Below are 21,729 nucleotides of genomic sequence, written 5' to 3'. Positions count from 1 at the left end.
TTTCTATCATGAGATGATGTTGACTTCATATCACAAATTTCAGTGTGGATTGAGTCTAAGGGATTGGAGTTCCTTTCAATGGACTTATACAGATGCTTAGCGTACTTTTATTCCACACACGTTTGACATTATGATTTATTACACTCAAAGTTTGACAAAACTTCTAAGTTAATCAGTTTTTGCAATGTTTTGTAATTGACATATCCTAATCGTTCATGCCACAAATTATTAGACTCAAGAAAGTAAGAAGAAATAGAATTTTTATTGATTTCAACATTTATTACATTCATATTAATAGGCCCTCAGTGAAGTAGCCTTTTTCTACGTACGCTTATCCTTTACTAAACACAATTTCGAAAAAAAATATACATTTGGATCCATTTTTATCAAAAAGTGATACATAATCAAGTCTTCCTTAACTCCGGTACATATAGGACATTGTTGAGTGTCAACACTTTGCCTGATGTCATTTTCATGCATATTTTTCCTATTCCTTTAACTTTTTCTGTTGCGAAATTTGCCATATATATCTTCTCTTCGCCTTGAGCCGAAGAAAATACATCAAACAACTCTTATTTGAAAAAATGTGGCGGGTGGCACCGGAATTCATCCACCATTCTCAAGTATTTCCTACCAAGTTATATTTAGACTGTATGGCACATAGATCATCCGTTTCGTTCTTGGATTCAGTCATATTTGCTTGGTCCTTCTTTTTGCCTTTCTTTGGGGCACGACAATCTGTTGACTTGTGGCCAATCTTGCCATAATTAAAGCATTTTTCCTTGAATTTCTTCTTAGGTTGATTGCTTTGTTGTCCAGCTTTCTTCTGCTTTTTGAGTTGTTGTGGTCTCTTTCTACAATGTTTGCTCCAGTTATTGCAGAATTTCCTTTGACTTTCTTTCTGAAACTTTATTGTCTTCTTCAATGCGCATCCTCACTATGAGATCTTCGACCATCATCTCCTTTCATTTATATTTTAAGTAGTTCTTGAAATCCTTCTACAGAGGTGACAACTTCTCTATTATTTTCACGACTTGAAGTGCCTCGTTCACAAATAAACCTATAATAAAGTTTATGAGAACAATAAGAACATTTTTACTTTGTTCAACTAAGGTATTTACCAAACTCATACCTTCCGCAAGGAGTTAGTGGATGATAACTTGCAGTTCCTGTACTTGAAATACCACAGACTTGTTGTTAGTCATTTTATACTCAAGGAATCTTGCAACAAAGTACTTCTTGGTTCCAGTATCCTCAGTCTTATATTTTCTTTTCAATGCACTCCATAACTCTTTGACGTCTTCATTCCACTATACACGTTGTATAGGTCATCTTGGAGGCCATTTAGAATATAATCCCTGCATAGGAAATTAAAATATTTCTATGCCTCCATAACGACAAATCATTCTTGGTCTGAAGTTCCTTCGGGAAAATCTGTAGCTTTTTCTGATGTAAATCTTTGAAGACACAGCGTTATAAGGTAGAGGAACATCTTCTGGTTCCACCTTTTAAAATCAACACCCGTGATTTTTTTGAGTTTTTCCACTGGTACCATTGCTTGCAGAGCAGTCGTACGACTCGTTGTGGCAACATTAGTTGCTACCACACTCATCTCAGCATCATTCACATGACTGTCAGTAGTCATTTTCCTGTCACAAAAAGACAATCAACTTTAGTATATCGAAATACTACTTATAAAGTTGTAAGAACTTTAAACACCCCTTGTTTCTAGTTTAACGATTAAGTTTTTATGACTTCTAATCGTTAACCGAATGACTTTTAACTTGTGATGAAGTTTTTATGACTTCAAAATCACTTGTTAAGTTCAAACTGAGTAGAAAGCATAAAGCTTTAATCTCTAGAAACCAAACAATACAAATTCTGAGTTTATTTCCTTAATATTGTTGTTTCAGGTACACAAAATCTATAAATTTATACACTAAACTTCAACACAAGTTCAAGAACAACTATCTTATGAAAAATTTATGGACAAGTATGTGATCATAAAAAATAGACTAATTGCATCTGGATAAGTGTGTTTCCCTTTGAACTTTCCATAGTGAGCATGCATCGGATGCACTCGTTCAATCGATAGATTTGATATTTTTGAACTGTCGAGCTTTAATGTACACCTAGACAACACATGTCACACAACTAGCCATTTACAGTTTATGGTTCTCACGGTTTTGTTTGTTTTAGCCATGAATACGTCCAGGTTTCATGAGAGCTTAGAGAATAGGCCTTTACTAACATTCTCCTTGAAGCGGCTTCCACTTCGCCCTCATATTGGTGATTTCTAAACGCTCAATCCTATAAATTAAACTATTTGGTCAAATTTGCCAGATTTAGATAATTATTGAAAGACTTCACACTATAAGTTTTATTCTTATTTACTAAACATTGTCTACATCATAAGAATGGGTTGGGTATATTGACAATGTTGAACCTAGCAGACACAACTTTGTTTGATCTCCTTGAACCTAGATCTTGAGATCTCTAGTCTGCTAGGTAGAGTTACCGCCATGCCGACTTGTCCTGGGCTATAGACCCATTCCTTTGGATGTCCTCTCAACTCCCTCTCTAGATAGACCTTTTGTAAGTGGACTCGACACATTATCCTTTCACTTTACATAGTCAATAGTGATAATTTCACTAGAGAAAAGTTCTCTAACAGTATTATGTCTCTATCTTATGTGACGAGATTTACCATAATACATCATGCTCCCTGCCCTACCTATCGCCGTTTGGCTATACATACTGGTGCCACGAGTTTGGGCCAATAAGAAATATCTTCCAAGAAATTCCGGAGCCATTCTGCTTCTTCACCGGCTTTATGTAATGAGATAAATTCAAATTTCATAGTAGAGCGAGCAATACATAGTTGTTTGGATGATTTCCAAGAGACTGCTCCTCCACCTGCGCTACACTTGCGCTCCCAGGTTTGTAGGTGCACGCGTGGATCACTTTTTTGGGTGAAACAATATGCCTTTTGCCAAATGTGCCTTTTGCCAAAAACATTCACTTGTTTTTCAAGTCTCAAAAGAAATTTATCTAAACAATTAATCTCACCGATCGTTCCAAATCCAAATCCGAAGCCGAGCTGAGCGAGCGACGACGACGACGGGGCGAAACACCTCTTTGTTCTTGCCTCACTATCCAAGTGGAGATGTGTTTCTCAATATAAACATGTGAAAGTTTCTTTCTCCCACCAATGCGGGATTTAGTAGACTTTTCATTTTGAGTGCACTTTCCATTTTAGTGTGGACTCACTTTTCCTCCACTATTTCTCTCCATTCTCCATTCACACATTCAACTTGAACCCAATACTTGTTTTGTCTAATTGTCCGTTTGAAATTGTTTTATATATATATATATATATATATATATATATATATATATATATATTCCCATTAATTGATTAATATATATCTTATAAGTTTGATTTTAAAATTTTATATTTCATATTTGCATCATAATCTTTTATTTCATTCTATAATTTATATATCATTATTTTAGTTTTCCCTCATTTTATTCAAATAAAATTTAAAATACCATTGATGATGATCGGATAATATATAACTCTTTATTTTTTATTATTAATGATACAAATGACAAACGAATCAGGTTGCAAGATCAAATGGTATTTTAGTTTTCTCGAATATTTAATTTTAAATAAATAATTAATGAAAAGTGATATAATTATTACCATGTAGTACATATATGAATGTGATATTTCTTATTCTTAGTAAATTTTGACACAGTAAAAATGTATTCATAAGAAAAGTAACAAATAATAGTATCTAATTTAATTTAAATATTTATTACATGTGTACATATATGAATGTTGTGGTTGCTTATTTTTAATAAATTTTGACACAGTAAAAAAGTATTCATATGAACAGTAACAAATAATAGTATCCAATTTAATTTAAATATCATTACATTTGTATACATATGAATGTGGTGGTTGCTTATTTTTAATGAATTTTGACACGAAACTGAAAAAAAGATAACAAATAACAAATAGAATTTAATTTTAAACATTTTTTAGATATTTTCTTAAGTATTCTATTTATTTAAGGAGTCTATCATATTACATGTCTTCTCTTTCATATATAAATAAAGCTAATGTTTCTCATATATATATATTAGATATCCGTGCCCGTGCAAGGGACGGGCATTTTGGCAACACTAATGTGCAAAAGAGATTCAATTTTAGGAAGATTATTTTCTACTTGTTTTAATTGTTTAGTATAGGAGTAAAAGAAAAGAAGTGTAATACAATGAATCGATGTTAACATAATAAATATATTTAGTGTAGTCATTATTTAATAAGGAACAAAAAGATATTTATAAAAAAATACTATCATGTATAATTCAATTACAAAGGTCTAAATAAAAATATTATTAAAATAATACATGAGTACAAAACTAATAAATATAAGAAAAAACCAATATGCATGTGTAACCATTTTATTGCACCATAAAAATGAGGATAAAACTAATAAATATATATATAAAAAAAACATATGCATATGTAACCATTTTATTTACTATTATATATAAGTGAAGGTTGAGGTGACTAAAATTAGCGAAATATCCTTAGTAGTCACCTCAACCTTCAATTATATATAGTAATAAAATAAAAAGCAATATGCATGTGTAACCATTTTATTGCATCATAAAAATGAGGACTAAACTAATAAATATAAGGGTATGTGTAACCATTTTATTTACTACTATATGTAAGTGAAGGTTGGGGTGACCAAAATTACAGAAATACCTTTGGTAGTCACCCCAACCTTCACTTATGTATAGTAGTAATAGTAATTTATTAGTTTTATCATTTTTATGGTACAATAAAATGGTTACATATGCATATTGTTTTTTTCTTATATTTATTAGTTTTTTCCTCATGTATTATTTTAATAATATATTTATTTAGACCTTTGTAATTGAATTATACACGGTAGTACTTTTTTTATAAATATCTTTTTGTTTCTTATTAAATGATTACCAAGGGTATTTCGATAATTTTATGGTGCAATAAAATGGTTACACATGCATATTGTTCTTTTCTTATATTTATTAGTTTTGTCCTCGTTTTTATGGTGCAATAAAATGGTTAGACATGCATATTATTTTTTTCTTATATTTATTAGTTTTGTCCTCGTGTATTATTTTAATAATATTTTTATAAACCTTTATAATTGAATTATACATGGTAGTAATTTCTTATAAATATCTTTTTGTTCCTTATTAAATTACCTATTTTTAATGCCCCAAGGATATTTCGATAATTTTATGATGCAATAAAATGGTTACACATCCATATTGCTTTTTTCCTTATGTTTATGTGTTTTGTCGTCATTTTTATGATGCAATAAAATGGTTACATAGGCATATTAGTTTTTCCTTATATTTATTAGTTTTTTCCTCATGTATTATTTTACTAATATATTTATTTAGACCTTTGTAATTGAATTATACATGCTAGTAATTTTTTATAAATATCTTTTTCTTATATTTATTAGTTTTGTCCTCGTTTTTATGGTGCAATAAAATGGTTAGACATGCATATTATTTTTTTCTTATATTTATTAGTTTTGTCTTCGTGTATTATTTTAATAATATTTTTATTCAGATCTTTATAATTGAATTATATATGGTAGTAATTTTTTATAAATATCTTTTTGTTCCTTATTAAATTACCTATTTTTTATGCCCCAAGGATATTTCGATAATTTTATGATGCAATAAAATGGTTACACATTCATATTGCTTTTTTCCTTATGTTTATTTGTTTTGTCGTCATTTTTATGGTGCAATAAAATGGTTACATATGCACATTATTTTTTCCTTATATTTATTAATTTTTTCCTCATATATTATTTTACTAATATATTTATTTAGACCTTTGTAATTGAATTATACATGCTAGTAATTTTTTATAAATATCTTTTTGTTCCTTATTAAATGACTACCAAGGGTATTTTGGTAATTTTATGGTACAATAAATATTTTGGAATAGATGTATCTCTCAATTTTAATTTGATGCTTAAATTTATGTTATTGTTCGATGTTCTTCAGTATTGAATTCCTTCTTTTTGTTTATCCTGTCTAGCTTGATCTATCGGTAATGATTGATTTTTATTCTTTATTCGGACATCGACGACTACTCTTTCAATTTGCTCCATCTCTGTTTGTTTTGAACCCATAATATTAGTAAAATTATTTTTGGATCATTAAAAATCTCTATTTTGTTGTGATTTAATTGATGATACTGCCTCAAGGACATGTTAATATAGCTATTAACTGCTTTTGTTTTTCCTTTTAGGGGTCGTTTGGTAGAGTGTATAAGATCAATGCAAAATATAGTGTATTAGTAATGCTTGCATTAGTAATGCTTGTATTACTTATACTTGTATTAGTTATGCATGTATTATTTCTTATACATTGTTTGATTTGATGTATAAGAAATACTACATCTTACATAATTTCTATAAAAGAAATGTTTGTTTACAAAAATACCCTTCTTCAATTTTATACATTTTTTTGCAATAAATTGTTTTTGCCATCTCAAATATAATTAGTATTGTTGAACTAGTATATAGAGGTTTTGGATTAATTGCAAGACCTTCGTCTTTGCGCATGAAATATCATGCCAACGGATTAACATAGTCGAAACAAAAATAAAATATATGACGTAAAATTAAGAAATAGTCTCAATTTTTTTTAATCTTTTTAAAGACCCTCGAAGAAAAGCAAAAATATATTACAATTATTTAAATCGATTATTCATTGTTGTAGATTAAAATGGTAGGATTGTGAAATGTTTTGAAAAGATTCACTATTGTAAATTAAAATGACGGAAAAAGAAATGATGAAATATTTTAAGAGGGAAATTGAGGGGTATTAAGGTCATTTAATAAGTTAATGCATGTATTAAATATTGTGCATTACTAATACATAGAAATTGAGTGGTATTAGTAATACACACCTTAATACACAATAGAGTGTATAACTAATGCTTGCATTAGTTAAGCATTAGTTATATATTGACTAAAAATTGTACCAAATAAGATATTCATAATTCACATTAATTAATACATGCATTATTTTTGCCAATACACTCTACCAAACGACCCCTTAGAGATATTTGTTAAGTTTAAGTATCTAATACTGAATTTATGTTATCAGATGCTATCAATTGTTTGGTATCTTGTTAGCAAGATGTGGACCAGACATTCCTTTGTCAAGGCTTCTTGTCTAATTGTGTCAAGAGTTTTTGTTGAGTTTCTTCATAATTGGAAGATTGAAAATGTCCAAGAGGGGAGGTTAATAAAATCTCACATCAAAAAATACAATTGGTAAGCCAGTAGTTCATATCATTGATATAAATAGATTTCCTATTGTTTGTGAAGCATTTTTTTCTTAATTTGATTGGTACATCATAACATTTTTTTGCCATTTTCTAATACTTCATTTAGAGATTTCCACACACTTAAGTTCAAGAAAATTACATCTCAATTATGTTGTTTATTCTGCAGCAAAAGTAGGACATATTTCAACTCTCCGTAATTTAAATAAGAATTAAGAGTAGTATTGTCTTTTAAATCTATTTTTTCAGAGTCTCGATCATTCTTGAATTTTCTTCCTCTCTCTCTCTTAGTATTCCTTTGCTCCTATTTCCTCTTCTATTTTCTCTCTCATTCCACCAGTGCAACAACACCAAAAAATTCACCATTAACCCAAAAAGATTCTCACTCTTCACCTACTCCACAAAAACAACAATCACACCTGCACATTTATAAATTGATTTTAATTTTCTTTTTCTTGAACGATAATTGATATATAGAAAAAAATAATCGATTAATTTATCTCCTCAAAAATCTAAATGTGCTTATTTTCAACATAAAAAACAAAGTTAAAGATGGTGATACGGGTACGACCACGGAGGTGGGTGAGTGCGAGAGTGAATGAACCCGAGACTTGGAGTGTACAGGTGAAGTGAAAGGAAAGGCCTAACTAGGCTCCAAAATCAGTCCATACAATGCACTCCAAGGGAGCCCACTTGAAGACTTTGACTAAGGGGTCATTTTGGACATTTCACACTATTCTTGTAAAACACTATAAATACAACCTTCTAGGGATTCATTCATTAGATTTTGATGATGATGAATGTTGTATAACATTGAAAGACAAGTCCTCTCTCCTTGAAGCACAGAAATCAACTTGAGTGTGGAATCACTCGTGTTGGATTCAAGCTTGGAAACGTTGGTCCTTGGGAGATCGAGATCCCTCTTATGCCTACGTAGGAGATACTTAGTGTTGTGTGTAGTATTAAAGGTCTAAGGGTGTAACAATTCTTGAGTTGTTAATATTATTCCCTATTTGGTCTATCTATCTATCTTTATCTTATTGCACTTTGTAGATTCATAGTGGACTGTTTTGTGTCCTTCTTGATTCCAAAATTTGTTCTTATTGTGTTTATCTTGTTATCATTGTGTTGCTGCTGTTTTTGGTGTCAAATGCACTGTTGTTATCTCGTATTGTTGTTGTTGTAGTGAATCCGAGAGTGGTCTCAAATCCTTAAGATTAGTGGACTATTTTGGAGTTGTTTCATGTTTCCGTTGTTTTTCCCGTATCATTTGGTATCAAATCCATCGTTGATTTTATTCTGACAAGATCAATCTTGGACTTGAGACTTGAAAACTAAAAAAAAAAAAGTTGAAAATTGAAAATTCCAGAAAAAAGAGCAATCTGTCCATTTTGTGTTCTTGGCTGAAAATTGTGTTTTTGTTGTGTCTTGGCTGAGATTTTTACTTGTCTTTGTTGTCTCTAAGTGTTAGTTTTTTTTCATCACTAACACATTGAGTCTATATCTTGAGTTGAGCTTGAATTGTTGAGATTGTTGTTGTGACAAGTTAATGGCCGTGTATTGATGTTGTTGTTCTTGGCCGTGTGGTGACCTTTCTTATGGACTTGGGCTGGACGTTGTTGGTGTTGTTATTATTCTTGAAAATTTATTGTATTCTTATTGTTCATCACATTCTTCACCCCTTGTTAAGACCAAAACACCACACTAAAGGACTTGACCGTTTTTTGAAAGCTTGTAGTTGACCTTGTTGTTGTTCTTGGGAGATTGTTGTTGATTTTCTTGGTGATTTTTGAAGTGTTCTTGATGTTATTCCAAACCTTCATACCTTGTTAAAATAAAGTGAAAGTTAGATAAAAAAAGATGAAGAAACAAGTGTGAGAACTTTGTTAGTCTTGAAAGACTTACCATCACTCACCAACAAGTCAATCACATCTCAACCACTTTCCCATAAAACAAGGATCCATGTTTCAAGGAGGAGTACAAGTCTAGTTCAAGACTTTGAGTCTTAAAATTTTAATTGAAAAAGAAGCTCTAAAGACTACTTTGTGTTTTCGTCCATTGAACAAGTTCCACCAAAGTCCAAATTGAAAAATTGACCAAGGCTTGAAATTAGACAACAAAAGTTGTGTACAATCGAGACCAATACGTGGCTGCCACATCATCATGTTTTACTATTCACTCAACATATTTAAGCTCAAATTTTAGATTTCTTAGTTTTCATTTGTTGTTTCTTAGTTTCAATTTCTTTGGTTCCAATACAAATTGGAAAACTAGTACTTATACTAGATTGTTAGTTAGTTTTTGTGTTCGTTCATTCATGTTATGCATTTGTTGTGTGCTTTTCTCTTTTGTGAAATTGTTGTATCTTGTTGGTTCAAGTCCATAACAATTTTTTCTTGAGTTAACTCAAATGAAAATCTAGTCCGAGAAAGAGTAGACTTGACCCTCAATCACTCGAGAAGTACAAGCCAGCTTTCAACACTTGTGAAACCAAGTGTGAGATGATCAAGTGTGCGAGAGTGTGGTGAGGTTGTTTCGAACTAACTTGTGTTTTGTTTTTTAGGTGTTCTTTTCTTTCTTTTTTTTAGGTACAATTACAAGGAAATCTGGGGCTTCCACCTCTCAACCCATGGACAACAATGCCACCAATGTCATTTTAGCCTACCTTGACACTATGTCCCAAAACCTAGTTATAGAAAATGAAAGGTTGGATCGTATGATAGGTCAAAGGGAGCAAGTGGGATGCCCGGACACACGTCAAGAGAAAGGCCATAGCTCATGTGAGCTATGAGGTAAAAACACTATTCCCTACACTCCGATGAACTTAGAATGTTGTGTTGCGGCTAGTAGTGGCCAATTGGATGTAGTTATGGATTTACCTAGAGTAGAGCTATTTGAGTCTCCCTATGGTGATACTCTTGGTGATGTTAGGTTACGTGAGGACCAAACTATTGTTGTAAGTACGCAAGCACTAGTTGATCCTTTAGATGACGAAATTGATTCTTCTTGTAAGAATGATTTATGTCCATCTAGTGCTAGCCCTTATAACTTGAACAAGGTTTTATTACCAATTGACAAGAGTACTCACACACTAGTTGACCCTTGTGCGAACCAAGGTGAGTCTAAGTTGGTATGTGAATTGCCAACAACTAGTGAAGATGTGAATGAAGATCAACTTACTCATGAATGTATTCCACTACTTGAGCATATGTGTGGTGTGCTTAAAAAATTTCAAGTTAGTGATGGTGTTTATAGAGTTGATCTTGATGGTGCACGTGACTCTTTGAACGTCTTGTGTGGTAAAAACCTTGCTAGTAGTTTTGTTCATAGAGATTATATGTATGGAAATATTGTAAATGATGGCATATGTCTTTTTGAGGTAGGACATCTAGGCCATGTCTCCCTATTCTTGAATGTTAGTCTTCTCTTAAAGGCAAATGTCATACGTCGTTGTGGGAGTGACATTCTAGGGAAAGGAAGGGCTAACCTCGGCTTAGACCCTTGGCTACTTCTCCCATTTGACCCCGGCACCCTCCGGGAATGAAGGAATTTCTACACTTCCTACTTGATGCTTGGTCAAGACGACAAACAATGTTTTATTATGGGTGCTAATAAAGGAAGGAAAGGTTCTTCCTTGTCTCTTTTTTTTATGATAACCTCTTCCTTTGTGCCATTTATACTAAGGTTTTCATGTTCAACACAAAGGACCCATTGGTATACTCCAAGTTTGTCCCACCTTGGTATGGCATGTGATGTGTTATTTTTGCTAACCCTAACCCCTCATGTCATGAGGATGTGTGCTTATTTGTCTTCTCTTGATTTTGCAAGGTACAGATTCGAGGTCGAATCCTTTTCAATAAAGGAAGGATGATATAGGTACAACCACGGAGGTGGGTGAGTGCGAGAGTGAATGAACCCGAGACTTGGAGTGTACACGTAAAGTGCAAAGGAAGGCCTGACTAGGTTCCAAAATCAGTCCATACAATCACTCCAAGGGAACCCACTTGAAGACTTTGACTAAGGGGTCATTTTGGGCATTTCATACTATTCTTGTAATACACTATCAATACAACCTCCTAGGGATCAATTCATTAGATTTTGATGATGATGAATATTGTATAACATTGAAAGACAAGTCCTCTCTCCTTGAGGCACAAACCTAAAATTATAACTAGGGAAATCAACTTGAGTGTGGAATCACTCGTGTTGGATTCAAGCTTGGAAACGTTGGTCCTTGGGAGATCGAGATCCCTCTTATGCCTACGTAGGAGATAGGTTAGTATTATGTGTAGTATTAAAGGTCCAAGGGTGTTATAAGTCTTAGGTTCTTAATATTATTTCCTCATTTGGTCTATCTATCTATCTTTATCTTATTGCACTTTGTAGATTCATAGTGGACTGTTTTGTGTCCTTCTTAAATCCGAAATTTGTTCTCATTGTGTTCATCTTGTTATCATTGTGTTGTTGCTGTTTTTGGTGTCAAATGCACCATTGTTATCTCGTATTGTTGTTGTTGTAGTGAATCCAAGAGTGGTTCCATCTTAGTTCTCAAATTCTTAAGATTAGTGGACTGTTTTGGAGTTGTTTCGTGTTTTTGTTATTTTTCCCGTATCAGATGGTGTCCATATCTGTACAGTTTATTACCTGCCATTGATTTTTAAAATCAGTAAAACTTTGATAGATTTATAAAGAAAATAAATTTAAAAAAATTAGAGGAAGAAAAACTTGTGATTTATCAAATAAATCGAAATCAACATAAGCTTTAATTTCTTTGAGATTGAGGAATTCGAGATTGCCATAAATAGAAAGGGGTAGGGTGGAGTGGGAGGTTGAAGGAGGATAAAAAGGATAGGGATTTGGAGGTCTCCATCATTGTTTAGCGGCAGAGTTACCAACACTTTCCGACTTCACAAAAGACACGCAAATTAAGAAGTTGAGGAAATTGAAGTTGCATGTTGTTTGTCAAGAAGCGAAATACCCAACTTGGGCAAGTGTTGGTCTGGTGGTGAAGAAGCCAAATGCCCCTGGGGGGGGGGGGGGGGGGGGGGTTTTTTTTTTTTTTTTTATATATATATTATGCATATATAGAAGCGTGAAGAAGCAGGCACCTCTTCGTCGACATGTCTGCTTCCTCCGAGATTTTACTATATCACCCTAGTTAATTATTATATGTCATTACGTATAAAAAAATTAATTATATCTCCTTCCATTTTAAAAAGAATGACCTACTTTGACTTGATACAAAGTTTAAGAAAATAAAGAAGACTTTTAAATCTTGTGGCCTTAAATTAAAGTTGTGTCAAGTGTACCAAAATGTCTTTTAATCTTGTGGTCCTAAACATGCCACGTGGAAAGTTGAAATTAAAGTATTGCCAAAAAAGGAAAGGGGTCATTCTTTTTGAAACAGACTAAAAAGGAAAGTAGATCATTCTTTTTGAAACGGAGGGAGTAATAAGAAAATAAAATAAACATTTATGACATGCCTGCTTTAGCTGTTTCAACTATAATTTTACTATATCAGCCCTAAGTAATTATTATAAGTCATTTAAGTATTAAAAAATAATAATATTTAATTAAAAATTAAAATAGCTATAGAATGATAAATTAACACTTTGATTTAAATTAACTTGATACCTTATATGATGTCCACTTAAATTTTTTCATAAGTAATTTTTATAACAATTTTGATATATCACTTCTAATTAGTTATTATGGTCATTTAAGACATGTCTGCTTTGCTACGTTAATCGTGATATTTGATTGACTCTTACGCATTAGAAAATTAATCATGTTTAATTTAAAAAATAAAATAGACATTTATGACATGTTTGCTTCAGCTGCTTCAATGATAATTTTACTAACACTCCTAATTAATTATTATAAGTAATCTAAGTATTAAAAAATTAATAATATTTAATAAAAAAAGTAAAATAAATATAAAATGATAAATTAACTCTTGATACTTTAAATTAACTTGACATATTATATGATGCTCGATTAAATTTTTTCACAAGTTTTACAGTAATTTTATTATACCACTTCTAATTAGTTATTATGAGTCATTTAAGACATGTCTGCTTCGCTACTTCAATCGTTATATTTGGTTGACTCTCAAAATTATAGCAATGTCGCTTAAATTGGAATAGAAGAAAAAATATTATAAATCGCAATAATTAAAAAATTAAATTATTTTTAAATATAATTTAAATTCCACAAAAATTTAGACAAGGAGAGTATTATAAATTTCTATACCTAACAGCTTAAGATAGTAAATTACAATGTCAAAAAAATTATAAATCACAATAATTAACAGGTTAAAATATTTAAAACTATAATTAATCATTTAAATTTTATTTATGTCACATAAATTAAGACACAAAAATAACATATATCAGCCCGTGCTAGCACGGGCCTTGAATATCTAGTAAGTAAAGGTTTGGTACTACTAAAAGACAAATTAGTAGTATTATCAAACTTTTTAGTAATAGTAAAAAAAAGTAGTAATAATAATAGTAGTAATAGTATATAGTAAAAAAATGAATAATAATAATAATAATAATAATAATAGCAAGTAGGCACTAAAAGACAAAATAGTAGTACCAAAACTCTTCATTTATATATAAGAAAATAATAAGTAATATATATATATATATATATATATATATATAATATATATATAAATATAAATTAAAATATATATATATACAAACATACACACTCACATACTCTACTCCTCTCCAAAATATAAAGTCATCTCTATTATTAATATGTTATTTTTTTAATCAAAATTACTTTCTCACTTTAAAGTATAACTTTTTTCATAATTGTCATGATATAACTAGATTTTTCATGTGGATACATATTCTTTCTTTTATTGTCTATAAATAATAAGTTATTTTTTGAATCAAGATTACTTTCTTACTTTAAAATATGACTCTTTTAATAATTGATATAACTAGATTTTCATGTGCATACGTATACTTTCTTTTATTTTCTATATATAATAGTAGTAGACCATTTGATATTTGTAGGAGAATCGATCACCAAGCAACATCAAGTCAGTGGAAATGGTAGCATCATGGTAGCAACATTAATTTCATATAAATTAGTTGCTTCTAAGATTGGCTTTGTTGTGGTTAAGACTGTCATTTATTAACTTTGAAAAAATGTATTGGGAGCAATATTGTAGTACAAGTTGGTGAAAATTTAATCAAGTTGTGGTACAGTGACGACTAATTTTCAACTAATTAAGTTGTGGTCCAGTACAATCAAAAGCTTTATGTCAAATTCTCAAAATGTGAGTTTTGACTCGAGACCATCAAATTTTTGGTACATGTGGTGTCTAAAATGGGATTATAATGGATCAGCGAAGATTGGGGCTATTCATGATTGGGCCAGACCTATATCTCCAAATGAGGTTCGTAGCTTTATTGGTTTGGCAGGTTACTACAGGCAGTTCGTTGAGGGTTTTGTTACTATTGCAGCACCGATGACTAGGTTGACTAGAAAGGAGGTTTTTTTTAGTGGTCCAAGGAGTGTGAGTCGAGTTTTCTGAAGCTCAAAGGCGTGCTCATTTCATCTTCTATTTTGGCTCTTCTTGTTGAGGGCCAGGGATTTACCATATATTCTGATGCTTCTAGTATTGGTTTAGATTGTGTTCTAATGCAGCAGGGTTGAGTTATTGCTTATGTGTTGAGGCAACTGAAAGTCCACGAGATCAACTACCCCACTCATGATATGGAGTTGGTGACGGTAGTGTTTGAGCTTAAGAATTGGAGACACTACTTGTATGGTTCTTGTTGTGAGGTCTATGTTGACCATCGTAGTCTCAGTATATATTATAACTAGAGGGATCTTAATTCAAGATATCACAGGTGGATTGAATTGCTGAAGGACTATGACATCTCTATTCTATACCATTCAGGAAAGACGAGTATGGTAGTAAATGTCTTGAGCCAAAAAGAGGTGAGTATGGGTAGCTCGGCTTTCATTTTAGTTTTGAAGTAGTCGTTAGCTTGGAATGTTCAATACTTAGACAACTTGATGGTTCGACATAATATTTCAGACTTCAATCTTTGCTAGTGTTGAGGTTAGGTATACCTTGGTTGAACAGATTTGGAGTCTTCAATTTGAGGATGGTCGACTTTATGACATTTGTTATGAGGTTCTGAGGGGTGAGTCTAGGAGGGACACCTTGGATTCATAGGGTATTCCAAGATTTTATGGTCGCATTTGTGTTCCAAGGGTAGGAGGCTTGATTCAGTTGATATTGTGGGGGCTCACAGCTCTAGATATTTTATTCATCCCGACATATCTAAGATATATAAAGATTTTATGTAGCATTACTGGTTGAGTGGCATAAAGAGAGATGTAATAAACTTTGTAGCTTATTGCCTATGTTTATCACTAGGCAAAGATCGAGTGCAGTGACCTAGTGGTCTGATTCATAGATAACCTATTTTCAAATGAAAGTAGGAGTGAATCATTATGGACTTCATTGGTGGCTTGACTCTCACTTTTCGTGGCTCGAACAATATTTGGGTCATTGAAGGTCGATTGACCAAATCGACTCATTTTCTCTCCATTCAGATGTCTTTCAGTGCTGAGAGGTTCACTCATATCTATGTTCGTGAGATGGTTCACCAGCATGGAGTACCCATATTTATTATTTCAGACAGAAGCTCAGTGTTCAGTTCTAGCTTCTAATGGACTTTTTAGGAGGAGTTGGATACTCAGGTTAACCTTAGCACTGGTTTTCATCCTCTGACCGGCAGTTAGTCAGAACAGATGATACGAGACATAAATACGAATATAGAAATGACACAAAAAATAATAAAATAATTGAAAACAAGACAACACTACAAGAAAACTGCTTATTACCTGAGAATTTTCATAGGGATAATATGGTAAAATCCCTAAGTAATTTGATTACCTGGGGATTTTCTTACCAATTATAATCCAAAGAAAAATGCCTTCATAGGTAATTATTACCTGCGGATTTATAAAATCCCTAGGTAATTTAACTGCGAAAATAAATCCGCAGGTAAGTTATTTGCTGATTTATTTGCGATTAACTATCAAAATTTTGCATGAATTATTTGGTAAAATTTCATCAAAAAGGATTTTACCTGCGGATTTCCACGAAAAAAATCACCAATTATTCTCCACGAAGATTCTCAAGTAAATCCCTAAGAAATTTAGCTGCGGAAATAAATCCACAGGCACGTTATTTGCGATTAACTATCAAAATTTTGCATGAATTATTTGGTAAAATTTCATATAAAAAGGATTTTACCTACAGATTTTTACGAAAAAATCATAAATTATTCTCCACAAAGATTGCCAAGTAAATTCCTAGGTAATTTAGCTGTGGAAATAAATCCGCAGGTACGTTATTTGCGGATTTATTTGTGATTAACTATCAAAATTTTGCATGAATTATTTGGTAAAATTTCATTAAAAAAAAGAATTTTACCTGCAATTTTCATGAAAAAATCACAAATTATTCCCCACGAAGATTGCCAAGTAAATCCCTAGGTAATTTAGCTACAGAAATAAATCCGCAGGTACGTTATTTGCGGATTTATTTGCGATTAATTAGCAAAATTTTTCATGAATTATTTGGTAAAATTTCATAAAAAAAAAAAATTTTACCTACAGATTTTCACGAAAATAATTAACACGTAAGTCACTAGAAACATTTCACAATTAATCAAAAATCTATTTAAAACCTTCAATAATTCTCAAAAAACAACATTCAAAACAAGTTTAATGTAAACCATTATAGCTAAAAAAAACATAATTCAAAACAACCACATCAATAATGTTTGATTCTTAAATGGTCCAAAGAAATATTTCAAACTTGAATCCTTAGTAAAACTACCAACCATCAGGGTCAGAATCACTTTCATTCACATTATCGGGATTATCACTTACATTCACGTCATCAGAGTCATCATCACTTTCATCCTCATAAGCTGGGTAGTCTTCTTGAGATGGACGTTCATCGTTTGAAGATGATTTGTTGTATACATGCTTCATCAACAAGTGTAATTCCTTTCTCATCCTCTTATTTTTCTTTCGCTCATTCTGCAACTGAGCATACAAAGCAGCATTTGAAGCATCAATTTGAGACTTAATCATCTCATTAATTTCTTTTGGCAAAGTTGATGTTGAACTGTTAGTTGCCTTTACACTCTGACCTAGGGAGCTAAGACCTTTGACTCTTTCTTTTTTCTTTCCATCAACAGATTGTACCCAGATATCCATTTCACTTAACTAAGTCGGCCGACTTGCTGAATTAGTTTCTCTATCAATAGCTGATGCACTTTGAACAACAAATATTTTTTGTTTCTTTCTTTCAAACTCAATCTGTATAAGGATATGTTAAGTCAGACCATAAAAAGTGGTAGGAAATATATTGTTAGCATAAATTATATTAGATTATAGACTAACTGCTGCTACGTTATTAATAGACTAACTTCTCATTTTCATAGCACTTAATCAACAGTAAATCATTGAACCAGATGACAGCAATAGGGATTTGTATATTTTTAAATATGAACCAGATGACAACAGCAGAGATTAGTCTATATATATTGACAACAACAGAGACCAATAGCACAACTTACAAACATTGTTGAACTTGATAGCTGGAATACTCGTACAAATATTGTTGACCTTGATATCTGGAATACTCATACAAACATTCGCTGGAATACTCGTACAAGCATTCACTGCTACCAAGTTCTACATTATTGACTTGATATCTGTTAGCTTATACAAATTTGATAAATAGATAAACAAGTGGGACACTGAATACATTGTAGGTGGAGAACTCTTGTATAACTTATACTTATGGACTCATATCGTGATCTCTCCATAATATCTAATCAGCCACTAAAGCTTAATAATTGAAGACCAACCATGCTTGATGAAATTGATGTGGTAGCCTAAAAAGTAAGGGTAATCCGACCTTTTTCTTCTTAGTCAGTGTTTGATCGCTAATTTATTCATCAGGTAAATGCAAACAGGTTCCTATCCCTTCTTTAGGGAAGAAATCATATAAACTTCATCAATATATAAGTAGCTAGTTAGGTCGCAGATACATCTACTGAACGAGTACAATTATGCAAAAATTATGTGGAAAAAATAATATTTACATCTTTTGACCTCTTTAATCTAGTATTACAAAATTTACATCCCTGATATATAATTATCTACTGATGTAGGTGCATTCTTGAGAACTACAGTAGATCAATGTATCCCTACATAGAGGGTCGTTTAATTGCCCTCTTTATATAAAAGGATTACTGAAACTCTAAATGATATTTAGGCGCGGCCCACTTTGAGGGGCTTTTTGTTGTGACTGAGAATACTGATAGGATAACATAAGTTGGAATGGTGTTAAAGAGCTGAGTCAGAAACTTGAGAACATGCAGAAATTATTGATGCGATTGGTTCTTTTTGTAATATGTTGTGTTACTATAGTTAAAAGAATCATACAGGTTGGTCATTCTTTTTTTTCCTGAATATGTACTACCCAAAATATGTTAAGCAATGTAACACAGCTAGAAAATGTAGAAAGAAATCTCAATTGCATAGCAAATTTTGTATTGATATATATGATCAGATTTTATCACCCACTTATGTTGGGGTTTCTTGGTATTGTATTGTATTTTTCCATCATTATGGAAGATCATTATGTTGGCCAAATTGAGATATCATTGATTTTTGGCACATTCTTGCCTCTCTGATATCAGTAATTACTTGTTGATATAATTAATTTCAACACTTAAACTGGGATGCATTCAAACACCAAACTGAGATTAGTATTAAAAACTTGGCAAGAATCTCAAACCCACTCAAGGCTACACTGAGCTTTGGCCACTACCAAAAGCTATAGTTACAACATTATGTCCAACACTAATACAACATACTCGGTGTAATCCCACTAGGGAAGTCTGATAGTGGTGAATAGTGAATACGCAGATCATACCCTTACCTTGTGAAAGATAGGAAGACTTTTCGATAGACCCTCAACTCAATAGCTCAATTAAAGCATTTGAAGAGAATACAGTAGTTACGAAGCCATGTAGAAAAGAACAGTAAAAGCAAATTTTTCCGCTGATGGAGGATGAAATAGGTGAAGCATAGTATTACATAAAGGGTATTGAATGGTTGTATAAATTTTTCTATGGTTTTCTAGAAAAAATAGTCTTTCTTTATAGATTTTGAAAAAATTGTGGGGTTTGAAAGAGGGAGGAGAAGATAGGCAAGTTGTACAGATCTGGTGGTCTTTGTATCTTAAAATTCTGGAGGAGTTAAATAGTATATCAAAACTATATACCGGACCGGAGAAATCAAACTCATACCTGCTATGGTGCACAACATATCAAGGCATACCTAAGAACTTATTGGGACTGTAAAGAGTCCTAATGATAGCCAAAACTCCAACAATTAAGGTAACACTACTATCAATACTCATTCCCTGGGGTCATCCCCTTTGGTTGCCTATAAATGATAATTACATAGATAATTGTATTTTTGTTAAGTTACTGCAAAATATTAATTAAGTTAGTAAGAAGGAAAGAATTTTTTGAGAAGGAAATCACTAGTCGGTGTACGTCTTAGCTCGATCTGCTAACGTGCACCAATACCATTTTGATGGCAAAGAGAGAAAGAGGCAAACGTAGAAAGAAGGTCCACTTGACAATTAAGATCTCCCCGACGATGGAGGATTTGGTTGGAAAATATGTGGTAAGGGGAATATCACCGGTGGAAACGAATTGAAGTGGAATAAAAACTAGTATGAATACTGGAGTACAAGGAAATTAGACTAAAATCACCATAGCTCTACCTAGCCCTAGCTTGACTTTGGGTGTTGTTACTACTGGTGATGCAGGATCTGGGAAATCGACAAGGGAAATTGGTTCTACTAGCCAAGTGATAGAAAAAAATGTGAATCAAGATGAATCGAAAGTGTCACACAACAGTGGACAGATCGATATGAATTGGAACATTGTGGTGACACACCAAGGGATTCACGGAGTAACTCAACAACTCAATTTGGGGGAAGGTTCTTCCAAGGAGGAGGGGAATGCTTGGTCACAATTATTCACCTTTAACTGTACAATATCTTCTGGTATGACTCTTAATTTTAAACCCCCAACTGTTATTAACGACAAACCTGTGGTAATACTAGAAGTACCTGAAATTGTAAAACAAAAACATAAATGGAATAATGCCCTTGCAGTATCCACGTTTGGAGAGGCTCCTGCTTTCTCATATATGAGGAACTATATAGCTCTCTATTGGAATTTTGTTGCGAAACCTGAGTTGTTCTATTATGATGATGGCTTTTATATAGTGAAGTTCCAAAATACGCAGGATATAGACGATGTTCTCTTCTCTGGTCAATATTCTATTAATAGTAAGCCACTGATCCTTCAATATTGGACCCACGATTTTGATTTTACTCAAGAGCTCCCTATCACTATACCCCTATAGGTGAGGCTACCAAACTTGCCCCTTAATTACGGAGGAGCGGAGGCTCTTAGCAAAATTACTAGTCGATTAGGGAGACCATTATTTGCTGATGTTTGTACTACAAAACAAAGTAGAGTGTCCTACGCTAGATTCTTAGTGGAGATGAACTTGACTTAAGATCTGCTAGATGTGGTTGAGATTTCTGGTCGCAGTGGAAAGATTAACAACCAGCCAGTGGCTTATGACTGGAAACATCTATTTTGCGAAAAATGTTCAAGGTTTGGCCATGTATGTCGATGTGAAGAACCAAGGGATAATCAACCTCAAGGGAGACAAAACTAGGTTATAGAGGGTGCTCATAGACAAGGTAGAGAGGTAAAACAATGGCTGCCTAAACAAATTGCTGAAGAAATGGATAAACAGCCCCAACATACTATTGCTACTAATATACCACATCTACAGACCATGGGATTTAGAATTAAAGATAATAACGCATTAGTTCAGAAAGATGATCAACTCAAGAGTAATTGCAATGTACAAATGTGGAATGATACCCCAAAAAGAGTGATTACGTCCATACAAATAGGTGAAGATATCAGAGATGTAAATTTGTTGTTGAACAACATTATCGCAAATGGGAAAACTATGGGTTAAACACATATCAATGTTAGAATTTTTGCTGATAAATACATTCATGACATTATCTATTCATATGTGACCAAGTCTGTTACATCAATACACAGTAGATATGCTATCTATATCATAGTGTTAGAATTTTGGGAAACGCGATAGAGTTTAAAGATAATTTGTATATTTTTTGTCGAAGTATATTAGGCACTATTATACAGGTGAACCGAGAA

At 32.4% G+C, this 21,729-nt stretch overlaps 1 protein-coding gene across 1 annotated transcript; it reads right to left on the bottom strand.

Moving 5' to 3' along the window:
• Positions 1–1,402: 1,402 nt before the first annotated feature.
• On the bottom strand, positions 1,403–17,717 carry LOC124885815. The gene is made up of 2 exons (XM_047394056.1): positions 17,265–17,717; positions 1,403–1,649 (listed from the first exon to the last, which is right to left on the bottom strand). The coding sequence occupies exons 1-2, from the start codon at positions 17,648–17,650 to the stop codon at positions 1,403–1,405; spliced, it is 633 nt and encodes a 210-aa protein (XP_047250012.1). The 5' UTR covers positions 17,651–17,717.
• Between the last annotated feature and the right edge of the window lie 4,012 nt (positions 17,718–21,729).

This window comes from Capsicum annuum, chromosome 7, assembly GCF_002878395.1.
Source record: "Capsicum annuum cultivar UCD-10X-F1 chromosome 7, UCD10Xv1.1, whole genome shotgun sequence".
NCBI lineage: Eukaryota > Viridiplantae > Streptophyta > Magnoliopsida > Solanales > Solanaceae > Capsicum > Capsicum annuum.
This window is presented reverse-complemented; position numbering and strand designations above follow the sequence as displayed.

What these genes read in the sequence shown, in the direction of transcription:
- LOC124885815 (XM_047394056.1), bottom strand. Translation starts at nt 17,650, where the DNA reads ATGGATATCTGGGTACAATCTGTTGATGGAAAGAAAAAAGAAAGAGTC. An exon ending in GATTCTGACCCTGATGGTTG is followed by an intron (nt 1,650 to 17,264) that starts GTAGTTTTACTA and finishes TTTTTGTGACAG; the next exon opens with GAAAATGACTACTGACAGTC.